Raw genomic sequence first — 22990 nt, forward strand, 5'->3', positions numbered from 1 at the left:
CTCTCCATCCCTCTCTCTCTCCATCTCTCTCTCCATCCTCTCTCTCTCTCTCCATCACACTCTCTCTCTCCATCCCTCTCTCTCTCTCCATCCCTCTCTCTCTCTCTCCATCCATCTCTCTCTCTCCATCCCCTCTCTCTCTCCATCTCTCTCTCTCCATCTCTCTCTCCATCTCTCTCTCTCCATCCCTCTCTCTCTCCATCCATCTCTCTCTCCATCCCACTCTCTCTCTCTCTCCATCCCACTCTCTCTCTCTCTCATCTCCATCTCTCTCTCCATCTCTCTCTCTCTCCATCCTCTCTCTCTCCATCCCACTCTCTCTCTCCATCTCTCTCTCTCTCCATCCCACTCTCTCTCTCTCCATCCCCTCTCTCTCTCTCCATCTCTCTCTCTCTCTCCATCTCTCTCTCTCCATCTCTCTCTCTCTCTCTCCATCCCACTCTCTCTCTCTCCATCTCTCTCTCTCTCTCCATCCCTCTCTCTCTCCATCCCTCTCTCTCTCTCTCCATCCCTCTCTCTCTCCCTCCATCTCTCTCTCTCCATCCTCTCTCTCTCTCCATCTCTCTCTCTCTCCATCCCTCTCTCTCTCATCCCACTCTCTCCATCCCTCTCTCTCTCTCCATCCCACTCTCTCTCTCTCCATCCCTCTCTCTCTCTCCATCCCACTCTCTCTCCATCCCACACGCTCTCCATCCTACTCTCTCTCTCATCCCACTCTCTCTCTCCATCCCTCTCTCTCCATCCCTCTCTCTCTCTGCTCATCTGCCTGTTGCTCTCTCTCTTTCTCTCCATCTTTCTCTCTCTCTGAATCTACCTCTCTGCCTCTCCCCCTCTCTCTTTTCATATCCCTCCCTCTCTCTTTATCTCTCTCTGAATCTAACTCTCTGCCTCTCCCCCTCTCTCTCTTTTCATATCCCTCCCTCTCTCTCTCTCTTTCTCTCCATCTCTCTCTCTCTCTGAATCTGCCTCTCTGCCTCTCCCCCTCTCTCTCTTTTCATATCCCTCTCTCTCTTTCTCTTCCTCTCTCTCTCTCTGAATCTACCTCTCTGCCTCTCCCCCTCGCTCTCTTTTCATATCCCTCTCTCTCTTTCTCTGCCTCTCCCTCTCTGCCTCTCTGCCTCTCCCCCTCTCTTCCCATCTCTCTCTGTTCATATCCCTCTCTCTCTCTCTCTCCCTCTCTGCCTCTATCCCTGTCTTCCCCTCTCTCTCTCTGTTCATATCCCTCTCTCTCTCTCTTTCTCTCTCTCACCCTCTCTCTCCCCCTCTCTGCCCTCTCTCTCTCTCTCTCTCTGCAGTGCTGTGACACACTGGTCCTAATTGCTCTTTCCCTTCTCTGGTGGATAAATCCCAGCGTTATCTCTCAGGAATCCATGTCCTCTCCAGGAGTCTGCCCTCACCAGCCAGATGTTACAGTTGTTAGCATTAATGAGGCATTCTGGGATTGAAAAACAACAGACTGGTCAGCCCGGCACCGCAACTTGTTTTAGTAAATAGCTGAGTGATTGGGCTCACTCTCAAATTCATAGACAGTCAAAGCTATGGATGCATGGACCGACCATATAGTTTTCAACCATGTTTTGAAGCTATACAGTGTTTACAAACAATGACGTAAAACACGTTTATAATATGGGTTCTGATGGTGTACGACCGTTAAACTAAAGCTCATGAGGCATTTATAAGTTCTATTCTTCAACAATCAATGGCTATTTATAATTAATTTGAAAGTGAAAAGAATTGAGATCCGAATCCCGGATTGCCCCTTTAACCTTTAACCTCTCTGCTCTGGCTCTGCTGCACACGTCCCTCTGCTGTTGCTGACTGCTGTCTGTCTGCCACGGTTACAGAACAGGGATGAACAGCTGGTCGGCCGGCCCAAAAAACAGACAGTACTTTACTGCCATTAGCCCTGTTGGACAATCCACATCCACCTACTGCCCAGCTAGAACCACTAGCCCTTTTGGACACCTTGTGGTCCACACAGGAATCAAACCTAAAACCTTGTGGTTCACACAGGAATCAAACCTAAAACCTTGTGGTCCACACAGAAATCAAACCTACAACTTATTTATCTGATGCTTTCAGTACGTCTCTCTCTCTCTCCTTGTCCCGGGGGGTTGATGTTTAGTTGGGTCAGGTGGAGAGAGGTCAGAGAGTACAGGAGAGGCCGAGAGAAGAGTTCCAGGGCAAAGTGGGGGGAAAAAGTGATTTAAAATAGATGAAAAGAAGCTTAGATCAATCAGAACAGAAAGGGATCATAACTGTTATGGATACTTATCTGTAATGTTCTCTACTAGTTGGCAGAGCAGACAGAACAGAGACAGAGAGGGATCTAAGCTCCACAGCCCACATTCATTCAGTCTGGTTGCCTAGTAGCAGGACCCCACCTATAGAAAGGAAGCTCAAAAGGCTGATCGGCAACCAGGTCAGTAATGTTAACAGTTCAACGTGTGCAACCATGGCTCTCTGTCATGGCTCAGATATGTTCTTTTCACACGATCCTTTGAAGCACCGATCCAGCAACTACGGTGGATGTGTAACCAGACCAGCTCAGTACAGCTTGTTTTGGCTCAACTCAGTTAAGTAGTGTGAAAAGCCCTTTAAAGTACCTTGCAGGGCGACATGTACAACATTTACCATAAGCCTAATTGTAATTTGGCAGTGTTATTTCATTTGAAACTTTTCTTCAACAATGTGCATTATAAACACATTGTTTTTGCACTAGGAAAATCAACGGTGCCCCTCTATACCAATACCAATCTCTAGAACGAGATATGTTGATCTGCTGATCTGGTTCTGCTGTCTATCTGTGTGGATTGACCCAGCCAGATGGTCTGGTTCTGCTGTCTATCTGTGTGGATTGACCCAGCCAGATGGTCTGGTTCTGCTGTCTATCTGTGTGGATTGACCCAGCTAGAAGTGTGTGGAAGGTTCATGCCATAAATCAATCAGTTAGCCTAGATATGCACAAATTAAACTGAGGCTGAGACCTAAATCTTTGCATTGGAATATTGTACACAGTGGAAATGATCTAAATGACTTTTTCCTAAATTCAAAAAGGATAATCATATAAGAAACGAAGTAGTTCCACAATAACAGTATTTCAAATAGTCTTTAGATTATCGTCACTCACAGTTATTTACAGAAGCAACGTCCACACTAGCTTCATCATCATGATGTCACTAACTAACTCCATCCTGAGACAGCAGTGGTAAGGTTTTACTTTAACCCCCTAACTACCCCAATTACCCTTCCATCCTGATACAGCAGTGGTAAGGTTTTACTTTAACCCCCTAACTACCCTAATTACCCTTCCATCCTGAGACAGCAGTGGTAAGGTTTTACTTTAACCCCCTAACTACCCCAATTACCCTTCCATCCTGAGACAGCAGTGGTAAGGTTTTACTTTAACCCCCTAACTACCCTAATTACCCTTCCATCCTGAGACAGCAGTGGTAAGGTTTTACTTTAACCCCCTAACTACCCTAATTACCCTTCCATCCTGAGACAGCAGTGGTAAGGTTTTACTTTAACCCCCTAACTACCCTAATTACCCTTCCATCCTGAGACAGCAGTGGTAAGGTTTTACTTTAACCCCCTAACTACCCTAATTACCCTTCCATCCTGAGACAGCAGTGGTAAGGTTTTACTTTAACCACATTTACCAAATAAACTAAAGTAAAAAAATAATAAAAAGTAACACAATAACATAATAACGGGGCTACATACAGGGGGTACCGGTAACGTGTCAGTGTGTGGGGGTACAGGTTAGTTGAGGTAATATGTACATGTAGGTAGGGGTGAAGTGACTATGCATAGATAATTAACTGTGAGTAGCAGCAGTGTAAAAAAACTAATGGAGGGGGGTCAATGTAATAGTCCGGTGGCCATTTGGTTAATTGTTCAGCAGTCTTATGGCTTTGTGGGTAGAAGCTGTTAAGGAGCCTTTTGATCCTAGACTTGGCGCTCCGGTACCGCAGAGAAAACAGTCTATGACTTGGGTGACTGGAGTCTTTGACAATTTTTGGGGCTTTCCTCTGAAACCACCTTGTATAGGGGTCCTGGATGGAAGGAAGCTTGGCCCCAGTGATGTACTGGACCGTACGCACTACCCTCTGTAGCGCCTGACGGTCAGATGCCGAGCAGTTACCATACCAGGGGGTGATGCAACTGGTCAGGATGCTCTTGATGGTGCAGCTGTGGAACTCTTTGAGGATCTGGGGACCCAAATCTTTTCAGTGTCCTGAGGGGGAAACGGTGTATTCGTGCCCTCTTCATGACTGTCTTGGTGTGTTTGGACCATGATAGTTTGTTGGTGATGTGGACACCAAGGAACTTGAAACTCTCGACCCGCTCCACTACAACCCTGTCAATGTTAATGGGGGCCTGTTCGGCCCGCCTTTTCCTGTAGTCCACAATCATCTCCTTTGTTTTGCTCACATTGAGGGAGAGGTTGTTGTCCTGGCACCACACGGACAGGTCTCTGACCTCCTCCCTGTCTCATCGTTGTCGGTGATTAGGCCTACCACTATTGTGTCATCAGCAAACTTAATGATGGTGTTGGAGTCGTGTTTGGCCACGCAGTCGTGGGTGAACAGGGAGTACAGATGGGGACTAAGCATGCACCCCTTACCACCTGGGGGCGGCCTGTCAGGAAGTCCAGGATCCAGTTGCAGAGGGAGGGGTTTAGTCCCAGGATCCTTAGCTTAGTGATGAGCTTTGAGGGTACTATGGTGTTGAACACTGAGCTGTAGTCAATGAACAGCATTCTCACATTGGTGTCCCTTCTGCCCAGGTGGGAAAGGGCAGTGTGGAGTGCGATTGAGATTGCATCATCTGTGGATCTGTTGGGGCGGTATGCAAATTGGAGTGGGTCTAGTGCATCCGGGAGGATGCTGTTGATGTGAGCCATGACCAGCCTTTCAAAGCACTTCATGGCTACCGACGTGAGTGCTACGGGCGGTAATCATTTAGGCAGATTACCTTCGCTTCCTTGGGCACAGGGACTATGGTGGTCTACTTAAAACATGTAGGTATTACAGACTGGGCCAGGGAGAGGTTGAAAATATTAGTGAAGACACTCGTCCTGGTAATCCGTCTGGCACCGCGGCTTTGTGAATGTTGACCTGTTTAAAGGTCTTGCTCACATCGGCTACCGAGAGCGTTATCACACAGTCATCCAGAACAGCTGGTGCGCTCATGCATGCTTCTTGCCTCGAAGTGAGCATAAATGGCATTTAGCTCGTTTGGTAGGCTCGCGTCACTGGGCAGCTCGTGGCTGGGTTTCCCTTTGTAGTCGGTAATAGTTTTCAAGCCCTGCCACATCCGACGATAGTCAGAGCCGGTGTCGTAGGATTCAATCTTAATCCTGTAATGACGCTTTGCTTGTTTGATGTTTCGTTTGAGGGCATAGCGGGATTTCTTATAAGCGTCCGGATTAGTGTCCAGCTCCTTGAAAGTGGCAGCTCTAGCCTTTAGCTCGATGCGGATGTTGCCTGTAATCCATGGCTTCTGGTTGGGATATGTACATATGGTCACTGTGGGGACGACGTCGTTGACGCATTTATGGACGAAGCAGATGACTGAGGTGATATACTCCTCAATGACATTTGATGAATCCCGGAACATATTCCAGTCTGTGCAGCAAAACAGTCATGTAGCGTAGCATCCCCGTCATCTGACCACTTCCGTATTGGGTGAGTCTCTGGTGCTTCCTGCTTTAGTTTTTGCTTGTAAGCAGGAATCAGGAGGATATAATTATGGTCAGATTTGCCAAATGGAGGGCGAGGGAGAGCTTTGTATGGATCTCTGTTTGTGGAGTAAAGGTGGTCTAGAGTTTTTTTCCCTCTGGGGAAAATTTACTTTTTTACCTTTATTTAACTAGGCAAGTCAGTTAAGAACTAATACCTATTTTCAATGACGGCCTAGGAACAGTGAGTTAACTGCCTTGTCCAGGGGGAGAACGACAGATTTATACCTTATCAGCTCGGGGATTCAATCTTGCAACCTTCCGGTTACAAGCCCAACGCTCTAACCACTAGGCTACCAGCCACCCCTGTGATGTGCTGGTAGAAATGAGGTAAAACAGATTTAAGTTTGCCTGCATTAAAGTACCCGGCCACTAGGAGCACTGCTTCTGGATGAGCGTTTTCTTGTTTGCTTATGGCCTTATACATCTCGTTGAGTGAGGTCTTAGTGCCAGCATAGGTTTGTGGTGGTAAATAAACAGCGTGGTCTACAGCTGATCATGAGGTACTCTACCTCAGGCAAGCAATACCTCGAGACTTCTTTAATAGGTACCGGAGCGCCAAGTCTAGGTACAAGAGGCTTCTAAACAGCTTCTACCCACAAGCCATAAGACTCCTGAACATCTAATCAAATGGCTACCCAGACTATTTGTATTGCCGCCCCTGCTACTCTATGTTATTATCTATGCATAGTCACTTTAATACCTCTACCTACATGTACATATTACCTCAACTAACTGGTGCCCCCGCACATTGACTCTGTGCCGGTACCCCCCTGTATATAGCCTCGCTATTGTTATTTTACTGCTGCTCTTTAATTATTTGTTACTTTTATTTATTTATTTTTTTTAGGTATTTTTCTAAAAACTGCATTGTTGGTTAGGGGCTTGTAAGTAAGCATCTCAATGTAAGGTCTACACCTGTTGTATTTGGCGCATTTGACAAATAAAATGTGGTTTGATTAGACATCGCACACCAGCTGTTATCCTGAGACAGCAGTGGTAAGGTTTTACTTTAACCTCAAAACAACACATATCATTATGTCACAGCTTAAACTCACTTCAGAGCTGCGCGGACAGCTGGCATGATGACTGTGTAGTTAGCGTCCTGTCCTGATTTCCCACTCTCACATCATTTCAATCACTCTACAGTTGAGTTGTGAGTGGTTAGTGCCCCCCTCCCCCTCTTACCTTCCCCTGTCCTCCCCCTCCCTCCAAACACCCTCACATTAGACTAATTGTGTGGTCATAATCCCACCTGATGTGTGCTTCTGATATTTTGAACGGTCATGTTAACCTATTTTGATTACCCCATTTCAAAAAGCCCCGACCTAACTCTATCGGCCGGCCTGCTGCACTCTCTCCCTCTGTAATCCCATGGCCTCACTAAATGATAAAAAAAAGTGTAATTCAGATGAGTGGAAAAACCCCACTGTGACTCAGATCAGGATAGAAAGATAGGATACTACAGGGCAGAGTAAATGTTCTGATGTTAGAGCAGAGAGAGAGACGGAAATCAAGGTTAAAGTGATACAAGGAAAGAAAACTTATATGTGTGATGATGAAAAGATAGAATGCTGGAACAAACGGAGTTGCTTCAGTGTTCCGTAAAGAATACACCTTCAGTTTGGAAATTCACTCCTCATTATATCGTCTCCCATTTTGGTGACTTCAATTTGACTTTCCTTTGTAACTATAACATTAATAAGATTCCTACAAAAGTATGTGCTTTTCATAGACAAGTGTTCGTAGCGTGGTCATTAATATATACAAAAAAAATAATATTATTCTCCCAGCGTAGGCATTTCGTTTGGAACAATAAGGATATTCTGTATAGAAACAAGTGTATGTTTTTTTAAGAACTGATTTGATAATCATATCCTGAGTCAACTTTTGAATGCAGAAGGGTTGTTACACCCAGAGAGTTCTCCAAAAGTCTTTGATGCTAGTCCTTCTGGACCTGTCATGCTGCTTCGAGGTGGAACCAGACCTCAACTTCTTGAGCTACCCTCGCTTAGTCCAATTGACTCTCCAGTAGGAAAAACGTGTTTCTCCTTGCTCTCCCTCAGAACAATAACAGATATATAGGCGCTTTATTTTAAAAGAGATGTTGTTTCTATTGCTTATATCACAACTTACTGGAATAGCTTTGTTAAATAATAACTGTTTTGGAAAAAGGTATAATTATTACCATACAAAGGCCTGCTTGTTAAGAAGGTCAAATAGGTTTCAGAATGATCCATAAGTATTACATATTGGAATAGCATAATAATTACCCGAAGAAACTCAGAAAAGACATGCACATTAAGTCCACCTAACTCCAGAAAGTGTTTGGCATTTATTTTGTCACTGTCTACATGAAAAGAGATTATGGCAAAAATATTTGAAGATTTATAATCCATATAATATTATTGTTGACTTTTGTTTATCATGGGAGAATGTGCTGCTCGGTTTCCATAACTATAATGAGGATAAAGAAAAATAATCGTATTGTGCTAATATTTCAGAAATGTAAATTGACTAATAAAAGAAATGAGTCTTCCTTGTTTTCTATAATGAGGTCAAGCAGTACATTAATGAGCGTTCTACATTCTTCCAATAAGAAAGCTGTAAAAACCGTCCATACCTGTATGTCATTAAGGCCTCTGTATAATCTGTCATTTGTTCCCCCCCCAGCAAATAGTACATGTGTTGTTGTTTGTTTGATTATTTGTTTCAATAAAAAAAAATGTATAACAAAAAAAAAATTACTTGTTCTGTGTTGTAGATATGGAATTAACAGTTGTGGGACAGGCTCTCTCTTTCTCCACACACACACACACACACACACACACACACACACACACACACACACACACACACACACACACACACACACACACACACACACACACACACACACACACACACACACACACACACGACTAGACATTTTGTGGCCAAATGAATCCTTAAATGACATCCAGAAAAAAAACTGAGCATAAAAGATGAGTGCCAGCCGTATTAGTGGGATATGAATATGCATGCCAGCAGTCAAATCTAAATACTGTATTTAAATTTGTCTGGTATGTATCTTTGACCTTTACTTTGGACCAATTGCCAACCCAGTCAAGACCCAATAAGTCAGTGGGTAGGGTACAATTAAACCCCTGAGAGGTTTTCTAATATGATCTAAGATATCCAAACAGTAGATTTGTACTTTGATAACACCACAAACATGTAATTTCTTAGCCAAACTGAGCTTACACTTAGTCAGATAGTATATATCTTTATATCATAATAATGTATTGGATAGGATATGTAACCTCTGAGAGGCCTAATCTAACCAGACACTCAATCAATTAACCAATAGATCAATCAAATTGATCAACAATGATTGATACAGATTTTCTGAACAATTACCTAAAATCACTGTATGGATGAATGATCCAGAATCCTGCAGACTTCACACGTTCCCTCTCGTGCTCCACGGCCCTCTCGCTCCCCAACATTCTCAGAGAGAACTTGTTGACTCCTGGTTGAAGCATCGCTCCGAACTGCCGGTGCATGAAACCCGCCCGATACAACTGCTCTACTTCGTCTGGCATGATCGGTTCGGTTCCTTCTAACTTGATTAAAGTGGACTGATCGAAGACGGACGAGCGGCGGAATGCGCTAGCACTGCGACCAACGGAATCCTGCGCTCCCTGTTCGGCCCCAGAACCAGTCTCTCCTCCGGGGTAACTCTCCTCGTTAGCGCCGGCGTCTACCTCGGGGATCAGCCTCCGCTGCTCCGCTGGATCTGACCCAAGAGTGCGCCGACCAGTGATGGAAGAGCGGCTACCTCTAAAAAGGCGACAGTCTCCGTTTAAGTTGGTCTTAACGGCAACGTCCGTTTCCAAGTCTCCGGCGGTCCTGCTCTTGGGGTCCCTGTCTCCGTTTCTCTTAGAGCTGCTGACGGAGGATGGAGATCCAGGAAGGAGAAGAGGCTTCAGCCTGATACCGGTACTTTTCTTCTTTGTGTCCTTATCGCCACCACCGTATTCTCCTCCGTCGTCAATCATCACAGAGACAGAGCCTCTTTGGCCAATGTTTTGCGGCAAGCTGTACAGCCTTTTGCGCATGGAAGAATGAAACCTATCCATTATGGGTAGGCCTATTGAAGAAAGGATGATACAGACGCTCACTAGCCTGGGCTACAAAATAAAACGCGTTTGAAAAAGAAACAAGAATATATGAGCTGTGATAACAAATCATATATTTCCTAAACTCAAACGGCTGAGGATTCCAAAAGCAGTGACGGCGTTCTGCAGCAGGACAGGAACAGGTCGAATCTTACTTGACACTTGGAACGTGCTGCTTCCTGCTCTCCCGGTTGCAACAGTTTGTACCGCTTCGGCGCGACGGTCATATTAGGGTGCATGACCAGTAAATCGATGAATGACGTCCAGGTATCCAGGTATTGCTAAATCAGAGTGTAGCCTAGATGATGATAACAGATCGGGGTGCTGATGCTGCCTGCATGCTGATTGCTCTGAGCGTCGGACGTGCCAGCCGGAGGCTAAACTGTTGGCTAAACGGAGGTCCTCAATGACAAAGCATGATCTCTCTTCTGATTCTCCTCCTCCCCAAATATTATATCCCTGGCTAGCTTAGCTGTCAATAGGAAAATAATGACACGCTTCCTTCCACGCAGTCAGTCAGTCAGTCATCACCAGCTTGCATTCAAAGACCGCTGGCTGGTGTGTGTGCTGACATCACTGTTCCATCCCTGTAGTGCTCTCTAATAACGTGGATATTAATGGGGCTAATTTATCGGGTTGCCATAGGAGCGCTGCACGAGGATAGACAGGACAGCACATGCACTCAGCGTCCCAGTCCAGGCAGGATTATGGGGGATATGATTTATAAACTCCCTGAGGTAGCTGATGACAGAATGTGTGTTGTTGTAAATGATAAACTATAGGCTACCCACACGCTAAACAGCCCACTGTCTTTAGGCCTGTAATTGATCAGTTAAGCAATATTGACCATAATTATTCAAGCAAGTGTTACTTTGCACACTGCACTTTCATTGGTTTGAGATGCTGGGAAAAGTTATATGTTTGTATGCAGGTGACAACTATACAATAATCAGAAGGTGTGGGGTCAATTCCATTCAATTCAGTCTATATAAACAGGAAGATAGAGACATTTTGGAATTGGAAGTTTCAGTTTACTTCCTGAATTCACTGAACTGAAATGGAATTGACCCCACCCCTGCAGGTCATACAGAACTACATTGTCAGCCTCCCAAATGGCACCATATTCCACAGTGTGCTTCTTTAAAAACAATAGTGCACTATATAGGGAATAGGGCCCTGGATCTAAAGTAGTGCACTATATAGGGAATAGGGTGCCATTTGGGACACTCATGCGTTGTCTTGGCTGTGTGCTTAGGGTCGTTGTCCTGTTGAAAGGTGAACCTTCGCCCCAGTCTGAGGTCCTGAGAGCTCTGGAGCAGGTTTTCATCAAGGATCTCTCTGTACTTTGCTCCATTCATCTTTCCCTCGATTCTGACTAGTCTCCCAGTCCCTGCCGCTGAAAAACATCCCCACTGCATGATGATGCCACCACCATGCTTCACCATAGGGATGGTGTCAGGTTTCCTCCAGACATGACGCTTGGCATTCAGGCCAAACAGTTCAATCTTGGTCTCATCAGACTAGAGAATCTTGTTTCTCATTGTCTCAGAGTCCTTTAGGTGCCTTTTGACAAACTCCAAGCGGGCTGTCATGTGCTTTTTACTGAGGAGTGGCTTCCGTCTGGCCACTCTACCATAAAGGCCTGATTGGTAGAGTGCTGCAGAGATGGTTGTCATTCTGGAATGTTCTCCCATCTCCACAGAAGAACACTGGAGCTCTGTCAGAGTGACCATCGGGTTCTTGGCACCTCCCTGACCAAGGCCCTTCTCACCCAATTGCTCAGTTTGGCCAGGCGGCCAGCTCTAGGAAGAGTCTTGGTGGTTCTAAACTTCTTCCATTTAAAAATGATGGAGGCCAATGTGTTTTTGGGGACCTTCAATGCTGCAGACATTTTTGGTACCCTTCCCCAGATCTGTGTCTCGACACAATCCTGTCTCGGAGCTCTATGGACAATTCCTTTGACCTCATGGCTTGGTTTCTGCTCTGACATGCACTGTCAACTGTGGGACCTTATATAGACAGGTGTGTGCCTTTCCAAATCATGTCCAATTAATTGAATTTACCACAGGTGGACTCCTCCAATCAAGTTGTAGAAACATCTCAAGGATGATCAATGGAAGCTCAATTTAGAGTCTCATAACACAGGGTCTGAATACTTATGTAAATAAGGTATTTATGTTTTGATTTGTAATACATTTGCAAAAATTTTTTCAAAAACCTGTTTTCACTTTTTCATTATGGGGTATTGTGTGTAGATTGATGAGGGGAAAAAATGATTTAATACATTTTAGAATAAGGCGGTAACGTAACAAAATGTGGAAAAGGGAATTACTGCCTCTAGACTTGCAGTATGGCCTGGAGTCATTGTATTGTGTGTGTTTGTGTGTGTCCATTATAACATATGTGATGTATCAACCACTGTGTGACAACTTCAGTCCAGATGTTGTACTCTTGTTAAATTAAACGGTTCTGCCAGATAGCTGACTCCCTATACGGGATAAAAGGTTCTGCCAGATAGCTGACTCCCTATACGGGATAAAAGGTTCTGCCAGATAGCTGACTCCCTATACGGGATAAAAGGTTCTGCCAGATAGCTGACTCCCTATACGGGATAAAAGGTTCTGCCAGATAGCTGACTCCCTATACGGGATAAAAGGTTCTGCCAGATAGCTGACTCCCTATACGGGATAAAAGGCTCTGCAAGATAGCTGACTCCCTATACGGGATAAAAGGTTCTGCCAGATAGCTGACTCCCTATACAGGATGAAAGGTTCTGCCAGATAGCTGACTCCCTATACAGGATAAAAGGTTCTGCCAGATAGCTGACTCCCTATACGGGATAAAAGGTTCTGCCAGATAGCTGACTCCCTATACAGGATAAAAGGTTCTGCCAGATAGCTGACTCCCTATACGGGATAAAAGGTTCTGCCAGATAGCTGACTCCCTATACGGGATAAAAGGTTCTGCCAGGTAGCTGACTCCCTATACGGGATAAAAGGTTCTGCCAGATAGCTGACTCCCTATACGGGATAAAAGGTTCTGCCAGATAGCTGACTCCCTATACGGGATAAAAGTTTCTGCCAGATAGCTGACTCCCTATACGGGATAAAAGGTTCTGCCAGATAGCTGACTCCCTATACAGGATAAAAGGTTCTGCCAGATAGCTGACTCCCTATACGGGATAAATATTCTGCCAGATAGCTGACTCCCTATACGGGATAAATGGTTCTGCCAGATAGCTGACTCCCTATACGGGATAAAAGGTTCTGCCAAATAGCTGACTCCCTATACGGGATAAAAGGTTCTGCCAGATAGCTGACTCCCTATACGGGATAAAAGGTTCTGCCAGATAGCTGACTCCCTATACGGGATAAAAGGTTCTGCCAGATAGCTGACTCCCTATACGGGATAAAAGGTTCTGCCAGATAGCTGACTCCCCTATACAGGATAAAAGGTTCTGCCAGATAGCTGACTCCCTATACGGGATAAAAGGTTCTGCCAGATAGCTGACTCCCTATACGGGATAAAAGGTTCTGCCAGATAGCTGACTCCCTATACGGGATAAAAGGTTCTGCCAGATAGCTGACTCCCTATACGGGATAAATGGTTCTGCCAGATAGCTGACTCCCTATACGGGATAAAAGTTTCTGCCAGATAGCTGACTCCCTATATGGGATAAATGGTTCTGCCAGATAGCTGACTCCCTATACGGGATAAAAGGTTCTGCCAGATAGCTGACTCCCTATACGGGATAAAAGGTTCTGCCAGATAGCTGACTCCCTATATGGGAAAATAGTGCCCCCTTCAGTTGTACTGCTGCCATTTGGTCTGGATGGAAGATATAAGGATTTAGGGTGCATCCCAAATGACACCCTATATTCCCTATAAAGTGCACTGCTTTAGATCAGGACCCATAAGGCTATAGAGTGAACTGTTTTAGACCAGGGCCCATAAGGCTATATAGTACATTGCTTTAGACCAGGGCCCATAAGGCTATATAGTGAACAGCTTTAGACCAGGGCCCATAAGGCTATATAGTGAACAGCTTTAGACCAGGGCCCATAAGGCTATATAGTGAACAGCTTTAGACTAGGGCCCATAAGGCTATATAGTGCATTGCTTTAGACCAGGGCCCATACGGCTATATAGTACATTGTTTTAGACCAGGGCCCATAAGGCTATATAGTACATTGTTTTAGACCAGGGCCCATAAGGCTATATAGTGCATTGCTTTAGACCAGGGCCCATACGGCTATATAGTACATTGTTTTAGACCAGGGCCCATAAGGCTATATAGTGAACAGCTTTAGACCAGGGCCCATAAGGCTATATAGTGAACAGCTTTAGACCAGGGCCCATAAGGCTATATAGTGAACAGCTTTAGACCAGGGCCCATAAGGCTATATAGTGAACTGCTTTAGACCAGGGCCCATACGGCTATATAGTACATTGTTTTAGACCAGGGCCCATAAGGCTATATAGTGAACTGCTTTAGACCAGGGCCCATACGGCTATAGAGTGAATAGGGTGCTGCTTGGGTCACAGAGGGATTTTGAGGCTGATATTGTAAAAATGAAAGTGGTGCACAGTCTCACACACACACACACGCGCACACGCACACGCACACACACACACACACTAAATTGGCCTCCTATCTGTCCTCAGCTCTCCTATCATCTCTCCTATCTGTCCTCATCTGTCCTATCAACTGTCCTCATCTCTCCTATCTGTCCTCATCTCTCCTAAATGTCCTTATCCTTCCTATCTGTCCTCATGTCATGTCCTCATTTCTCCTATCTGGCCTCACCTCTATTATCTGGCCTCACCTCTATTATCTGGGTTCATCTCTCCTATCATCTGTCCTCATCTCTCCTATCTGTCCTCATCTCTCCTATCTGCCCTCATCTCTCCTATCTGTCCTCATCTCTCCTATATGTCCTCATCTCTCCTATCTGTCCTCATCTCTCCTATCTGTTCTCATCTCTCCTATCTGTCCTCATCTCTCCTATCTGTCCTCATCTCTCCTATCTGTCCTCATCTCTATTATCTATGTCCTGCCACTGAGGTGAAAAAGAACTGAACTGGTAGCAGACAGATTAGCTGAATAGGTATCCATGTTGCTTTCACCTACCCTGTGGCTTCAGATCATTGCAGATGAAGGAGAGGAGACAGAGCGTAGACTGTTGAGATATAATCCACTGACTGTTCCCGAGCGAGTCATGAACAATACACACAATTCACAAGTCAACAACAAGTCAACACTATTCAAGATGATACTGAAAAGTAAAACATGAAGAACTGCTTTCCTTGCTGTCGTTAAGTGCTACACAGAAGTCCTATGGCTCATGTAACATTTTCCACAAATGTCATCTACATTGAGCTCTGTTTGTTCTTTTTTCTGTATAGCACTTTGTGACATCTGCTGATATAAAAAAAAAAGGCTTTATAAATACATGTGATTAATTAACTTCATCCTTACTTGGTAACTTAACTTAGGAACCCAGTGGAAGGTGGTTGAGATCTTCATAGCCTGATTTACTGGTAGCCTCTTTTCATACATCACCCAGTAAATAACTACCTGTAGCTTACTACACACACAGTATTGTTGGCACCTCATACGACCACTAGGTTGCGCTGTTTTCACATTAAGCCACAATGACATATTTTACATTTTAGTCATTTAGCAGACGCCCTTAACGAGTGTGATTTAATGCATTCATCTTAAGATAGCTAGGTGGGACAACCACATATCACAGGCATAGAAACGACATTTTCCCCTCATTAACGTAGCTATCAATAGAGTCAGAGCTAGATGAATCCAGGTGAAAGTTATGATCCCTTATTGATGTCACTTGTTAAATCCACTTGAATCAGTGTAGATGAAGGGGAGGAGACAGGTTAAAGAAGGATTTATAAGCCTTGAGATAATTGAGACATGGATTGTGGATGTGTGCCATTCAGAGGGTGAATGGGCAAGACAAAATATTTAAGTGCCTTTGAACGGGGTATGGTAGTAGGTGCCAGGAGCACCGGTTTGTGTCAAGAACTGCAACGCTGCTGGGTTTTTCACTCTCAACAGTTTCCCGTGTGTATCAAGAATGGTCCACAACCCAAAGGACATTCAGCCAACTTGACACAACTGTGGGAAGCATTGGAGTCAACATGGGCCAGCATCCCTGTGGAACACTTTCAACACCTTGTAGAGTCCATGACCTGATGAATTGAGGCTGTTCTGAGGACAACAGGGGAGGAGGTGCAACTCAATATTAGGAAGGTGTTCTTAATGTTTGGTATACTCAGTATATATGCCTGTCTGCTGGTTGTGAAGGCATGTTTGTACGTATACAAATACACGAGCACATGGGAGTGTGTGTGTGTGCATGTGTGTGTGTGTGACTGATTATTTGTCATTTCTTTGAACACAGGTGTAAACTGTAATACCAAGGTAAATGTGCATTGCCAGTTAAAATGGAACACAGGTCATCAACTGAAACAAGCCATTCATTTTAGAGGTTTTTATTCCTACAAATGACTTGGGATTGATCCTGGGGTTGATCTTGATTTTGGGATTGATTTTGGGATTGCTTTACAAGTGTCAATCCGTACATATGTAAAATAGGCCCTGTTGTTGCACTGCCTCCTCCCTAGCTCCCATACACACTGCCTTCAGAAAGTATTCATACGCCTTTACTTTTTCTACATGTTGTTATGTTACAGCAGAAAAAATGTATAAAAATCTAGATCCTTTTTGTCACGGGCCTAAACACAATTCCCCATAATGTAAAAGTGGAATTATGTTTTTAGAAATGTTTACAAATGAAAAGGTGAAATTTCTTGAGTCAATAAGTATTCAACCCCTTTGTTATGGTAAACATAAATAAGTTCAGGAGTAAACATTCGCTTAACAAGTCACATAATAAGTTGCATGGACTCACTCTTTGTGCAATAATAGTGTTTAACATGATTTTTGAATGACTACCTCATCTCTGTACCCCACACATACATATAACTGTAAGGTCCCTCAGTCGAGCAGTGAGTTTCAAAAACAATTTCAACCACAAAGACCAGGGAGGTTTTCCAATGCCTCACAAATAAGTACACCTATTGGTAAATGGTAAAAAAATAAAATAATAAGTAGACATTGATCATGGTGAAGTTATTGATTACACTTTGGATGGTGTATCAATACACCCAGTCACTACAAAGATACAGGCGTCCTTCCTAACTCAGTTGCTGGAGAGGAAGGAAACCGCTCAGGGATTTCACCATGAGGCCAATGGTGATTTTAAAACAGTTACAGAGTTTAATGGCTGTGATAGGAGAAAACTGAGGATGGATCAACAACATGGTAGTTACTCCACAATACTAACCTAAATGACAGTGAAAAGAAGGAAGTCTATACAGAATAAAAATATTCCAAAACATGCATCCTGTTTGCAACAAGGCACTAAAGTAAAATTGCAAAAAATGTGGCAAAGCAATTAACTTTTTGTCCTGAATACAAAGTGTTTTGTTTGAGGCAAATCCAACACAACACATCACTGAGTACCACTCTTCATATTTTCAAGCATGGTGGTGGCTGCATCAAGTTATGGGCATGCTTGTAATCGTTAAGGACTAGGGAGTTTTTTTTGTTGATAAAAATAAATGGACTAGAGCTAAGCACAGGGAAAATCCTAGAGGAAAACTTTCCAACAGACACTGGGAGACAAATTCACCTTTCAGCAGGACAATAACCTAAAACACAAGGCCAAATCTACACAGGAGTTGCTTACCAAGACGACATTGAATGTTACTGAGTGGCCTAGTTACTGTTTTGACTTAAATCTGCTTGAAAATCTATGGCAAGACTTCAAAATGGCTGTCTAGCAATTATAAACAACCAACCTGTTCAAATATTGTACAATCCAGGTGCCAAAACTCTTAAGAGACTTACCCAGAAAGACTCACAGCTGTAATCACTGTTAAAAGGTGATTCTAACATGTATTGATTTAGGGGACTGAATACTTATTTAAATGATGTATTTCTTTATTTAATTTTCAATAAATGTGCTAAATTTCTAGAAACATGTTTTCCCTTTGTCATTATGTGGTTTTGTGTGTAGATGGGTGAGAAAAACAAATATATTTCATCCATTTTGAATTCAAGCTGTAACACAACAAAATATGGAAAAGTGAATGGTTATGAATACTTTCTGAAGGCCACTGTATAGATGTATATCATTGTCATATATATATAGAGAGATCAACTGATACAGCATACAGCTGAGCAGTACGGTATCTATGAATGCTCTAAAGGTGATTATAGATCAGCATACAGCTGAGCAGTACGGTATCTATGAATGCTCTAAAGGTGATTATAGATCAGCATACAGCTGAGCAGTACGGTATCTATGAATGCTCTAAAGGTGATTATAGATCAGCATACAGCTGAGCAGTACGGTATCTATGAATGCTCTAAAGGTGATTATAGATCAGCATACAGCTGAGCAGTACGGTATCTATGAATGCTCTAAAGGTGATTACCCCTACTCTAATAAAGATGTCTTACTCCGTAAAATCTAAAGCTGCTAAGAGGGACTTGTATATATAAATATCAATATTGATTATTATTTTTGCATAGGATAATAGCCATGCTATACACAATACACATACTCTAGCAATAGGGTTAGGATTGGGCGGAGTTCAGTTGCTTAGCTACTGAATGAAATTCATACAGATTTTTTTAATTCTCATTCTTTTTCAACACTTAAGTGCATCTTATGAATGAATATCCTTCATATATCATTATATATGAAGGTGATTTCATAAAGACATACATACAGAACATGTAAAATATAGGAATTCTCAATCAAAGTCAAAAGACGGGGGACATTGTAAAGCCCTCATTAAAATGTAAACCAAATCTAATCTGATGAAATGTTAAACAAGTTACCAACATAAAATAGTATGCAGCAGAATGATAAACTGTACAGATTTACTGTCATACCAGATTACGATCTCTGGCGATTTTTCTTTTACATTGCAAAGTCTTTAGATTCTCATAGTCAACACAAATAAATAATGATTATCTATCAACATGAAGCCACTCTCAAAGTCAACAAAACCAGGCCAGCGTCTCAAAGGGCACCCTATTCCTCCCTATGGAAACCTATTCCTTATATACTCTTAGAAAAAAGGGTTCCAAAAGGGTTCTTCGGCTGTCCCCATAGGAGAACTCTTTTTGGTTCCAGGTAGAGCCATTTTTGGTGCCAGGTAGAACTCTTTTGGGATCCATGAACCAAAAAGGGTTCTACCTTGAACCAAAAATGGTTCTTCAAAGGATTCTCCTATGGGGACAGCCAAAGAACCCTTTTAGGTTCTAGATGGCACCTTTTACTCTAAAAGTCTATCCCTCAAATTCATCAAAAGAATGATCCCATTATCCCCCTGTAATCAGGGACTGATTTAGACCTGGGACACCAGGTGGGTGTAAATAATTATCATGTAGAACAGAAAACAAGCAGTGCTCCGGACCTCGTAGGGTCAGAATACCCCTGCCCTATACAGTAGGGTCAGAATACCCCTGCCCTATACAGTAGGGTCAGAATACCCCTGCCCTATACAGTAGGGTCAGAATACCCCTGCCCTATACAGTGCACTACCCTGTGGGCCCTGGTCAAGAGTAGATCATTATATAGGGACTAGGGTGCCATTTTGGATTTGAGACCCAGGCCCCTGGTCAAAAAGTAGTGCACTGTATATGGACTAGGGTGCCCTTTGAGACGGAGAGCAAAAAGTCATGTCATGTTTACACCAAACAGAAAGTTAGAATACCTTGCATGCGTTACTTCAGAATTAGTAAAAAATAGAAAATGATAAGAATCTGATAAGAATAAATAATAAATAAATAAACAGCAACAATCAATAACTGCATGCAGCCACAATGGTTATAATGCTTCGTAGACACTTCGTAAACCATTCATAATGTTATGGGGATCACATTCATTGATCACTTTCTTCACCCCATCACACGATAGACAGATAATCAAATCAGAAGGCATGCCTCATCATACAATACAGACATTTACAGTAGCTCCTCCTCCTCCTCCTCTTCCTCCTCCTCCTCCTCATTAACACATTGCTATGGATCCCTCTCCTGGTTACCTTCATATGGTCAATACATGTATAATATGTTATTATCTGTGGAAAGAAAAAGTGGAAGGAAGTTATTAGTGTGTTCTATTGTCCTTTGTTTGTACTGGCACCAGGGTTGGGGACGAATTCCATTTCCATTCAGTCAATTTAGTTTACTTCCTGGATGTATTTAAATGGGTTTGACCCCAACCCTGGAAGTTACACACCACTTGCAGATGTCATGTCACGATATGTGTCTGTATGTCTGTAGCATTGACAGGAAGATATACAATGACAAGTTATTGATAAAGTAGGCTAAACTTTTTAACAATATTGATTTCCTGCACAACATGTGATTGACTATCTGTGGTGATTGACAGGTTACTGCTACATGAAGTAAACAACAACAACATGAACTTAGGAAAACAAAATGGCTGCCAGCTCATTTCTTTTCTCTGGGTTTTGACCACACAACTCTGGCATTGACTTCAGAGAGGATAAATACTCACTAATAATGAGACATCAATCTGCTCAGTTTGTGTTCCTCTGACGAAGGTTCTTGTCTTTGTGGTTGTTGGTGGAGTTAGTTTTCCTGTAATAGGATACACACAGGCTGAGTTAGACTGGGTTACCATCCAAACAAAGCTAATACACTGATAATACACCAGATTGCTGATTATTGGTCAAAAACTAAACATCTACTTAGCAGTAAAAAAAAGGTTTGTAGAATATACTGTATGCATGACTTAAAGGCAATGTACCCCAGGGTTCCTGTCAATTAGGAACATTTGAATTGGAAGATCAGTTTCAGTTTTACAAAATATAATTGAGCCCAACTCTGGTGAACAGCAGTTTACAGAAACAGAAACAACACAAAAATACTAGAGCAAAACGCCATACATAGACCTAAACACTAGAGCAAAACGCCATACATAGACCTAAACACTAGAGCAAAACGCCATACATAGACCTAAACACTAGAGCAAAACGCCATACATAGACCTCTAAATACTAGAGCAAAACGCCATACATAGACCTAAACACTAGAGCAAAACGCCATACATAGACCTAAACACTAGAGCAAAACGCCATACATAGACCTAAACACTAGAGCAAAACGCCATACATAGACCTCTAAATACTAGAGCAAAACGCCATACATAGACCTAAACACTAGAGCAAAACGCCATACATAGACCTAAACACTAGAGCAAAACGCCATACATAGACCTCTAAATACTAGAGCAAAACGCCATACATAGACCTAAACACTAGAGCAAAACGCCATACATAGACCTCTAAACACTAGAGCAAAACGCCATACATAGACCTAAACACTAGAGCAAAACGCCATACATAGACCTCTAAATACTAGAGCAAAACGCCATACATAGACCTAAACACTAGAGCAAAACGCCATACATAGACCTAAACACTAGAGCAAAATGCCATACATAGACCTCTAAATACTAGAGCAAAACGCCATACATAGACCTAAACACTAGAGCAAAACGCCATACATAGACCTAAACACTAGAGCAAAACGCCATACATAGACCTCTAAATACTAGAGCAAAACGCCATACATAGACCTAAACACTAGAGCAAAACGCCATACATAGACCTAAACACTAGAGCAAAATGCCATACATAGACCTAAACACTAGAGCAAAACGCCATACATAGACCTAAACACTAGAGCAAAACGCCATACATAGACCTAAACACTAGAGAAAAACGCCATACATAGACCTCTAAATACTAGAGCAAAACGCCATACATAGACCTAAACACTAGAGCAAAACGCCATACATAGACCTCTAAACACTAGAGCAAAACGCCATACATAGACCTAAACACTAGAGCAAAACGCCATACATAGACCTCTAAATACTAGAGCAAAACGCCATACATAGACCTAAACACTAGAGCAAAACGCCATACATAGACCTAAACACTAGAGCAAAACGCCATACATAGACCTAAACACTAGAGCAAAATGCCATACATAGACCTCTAAATACTAGAGCAAAACGTCATACATAGACCTAAACACTAGAGCAAAACGCCATACATAGACCTAAACACTAGAGCAAAACGCCATACATAGACCTCTAAATACTAGAGCAAAACGCCACACATAGACCTAAACACTAGAGCAAAACGCCATACATAGACCTAAACACTAGAGCAAAATGCCATACATAGACCTAAACACTAGAGCAAAATGCCATACATAGACCTAAACACTAGAGCAAAATGCCATACATAGACCTAAACACTAGAGCAAAATGCCATACATAGACCTAAACACTAGAGCAAAACGCCATACATAGACCTAAACACTAGAGCAAAATGCCATACATAGACCTCTAAATCAAGAAATGATTGTAACATGGATGCACTTACATTGGTCCAGCTGGTTCGTCATCTGATGCACAAAGGGAAAATATGAAGAAATGAAGACAAATGAAGACAAAAGATTATCAGCTGAAAATATCTTCTGTAAAAATGACAGGAAGAAAATGGTGCATGCTGGTGGTGAAAGTACAGTTTTCCTTAAAAGAGGCAACGTGTTACAGTGGTAATATGAATGACTGTAAGACATTGTCTGGTTGGAGGCTTGGTTAAATGATGTTCATAGACAGTTTTGTGTGTTACACAATTCCATCATTTTGGAATTTAACTTAGTTCCACTAGTTCCATAAATGGATTAAATTAAGTTCCATAAATTCCACAAGTGAATGAACTAAACTTGCGCTCAAAACCATGCTGATGGGATGGAATCGCAGGTGAAGAAGTTAAATAGATAGATAAATACTGAATGGAAGCCATCTTTAAACTTAACAGGGAAGGACACTCACAGTCACAATCACACCAAATGCAGTCAAAAAGAGCCACAAAACCCACATGAGATGAGAAAGTGATTATGAATTTCAAGCAGAAGTTTAAATTCCTTTTCGTTACA

At 42.8% G+C, this 22990-nt stretch overlaps 2 protein-coding genes across 4 annotated transcripts in view; both read right to left on the reverse strand.

The window, feature by feature from the left end:
• The window catches only part of LOC106584711 (potassium/sodium hyperpolarization-activated cyclic nucleotide-gated channel 1-like), a 55404-nt gene extending 44946 nt beyond the window's left edge, over window positions 1–10458 (reverse strand). Inside the window, exon 1 of the mRNA XM_014170228.2 lies at window positions 9146–10458. Within this exon, the coding sequence (XP_014025703.1) occupies window positions 9146–9867 (722 nt within the window). The 5' untranslated portion in view covers window positions 9868–10458. The remainder of the gene's footprint in view (window positions 1–9145) is intronic.
• An 8132-nt stretch (window positions 10459–18590) lies between these two features.
• The window catches only part of LOC106584712 (neuroplastin), a 55256-nt gene continuing 50856 nt past the window's right edge, over window positions 18591–22990 (reverse strand). For 2 of the 3 annotated variants that reach the window (XM_014170229.2, XM_014170231.2), the window contains 3 exons: window positions 22432–22453; window positions 20532–20614; window positions 18591–20088 (listed from right to left, as the gene is read on the reverse strand). In XM_014170229.2, the coding sequence (XP_014025704.1) occupies window positions 20554–20614; window positions 22432–22453 (83 nt within the window). In that variant the 3' untranslated portion in view covers window positions 18591–20088; window positions 20532–20553. The remainder of the gene's footprint in view (window positions 20089–20531; window positions 20615–22431; window positions 22454–22990) is intronic. The other variant, XM_014170230.2, reaches the window with a different exon arrangement.

Source organism: Salmo salar, chromosome ssa23 (genome assembly GCF_905237065.1).
Source record: "Salmo salar chromosome ssa23, Ssal_v3.1, whole genome shotgun sequence".
Taxonomy (NCBI): domain Eukaryota; kingdom Metazoa; phylum Chordata; class Actinopteri; order Salmoniformes; family Salmonidae; genus Salmo; species Salmo salar.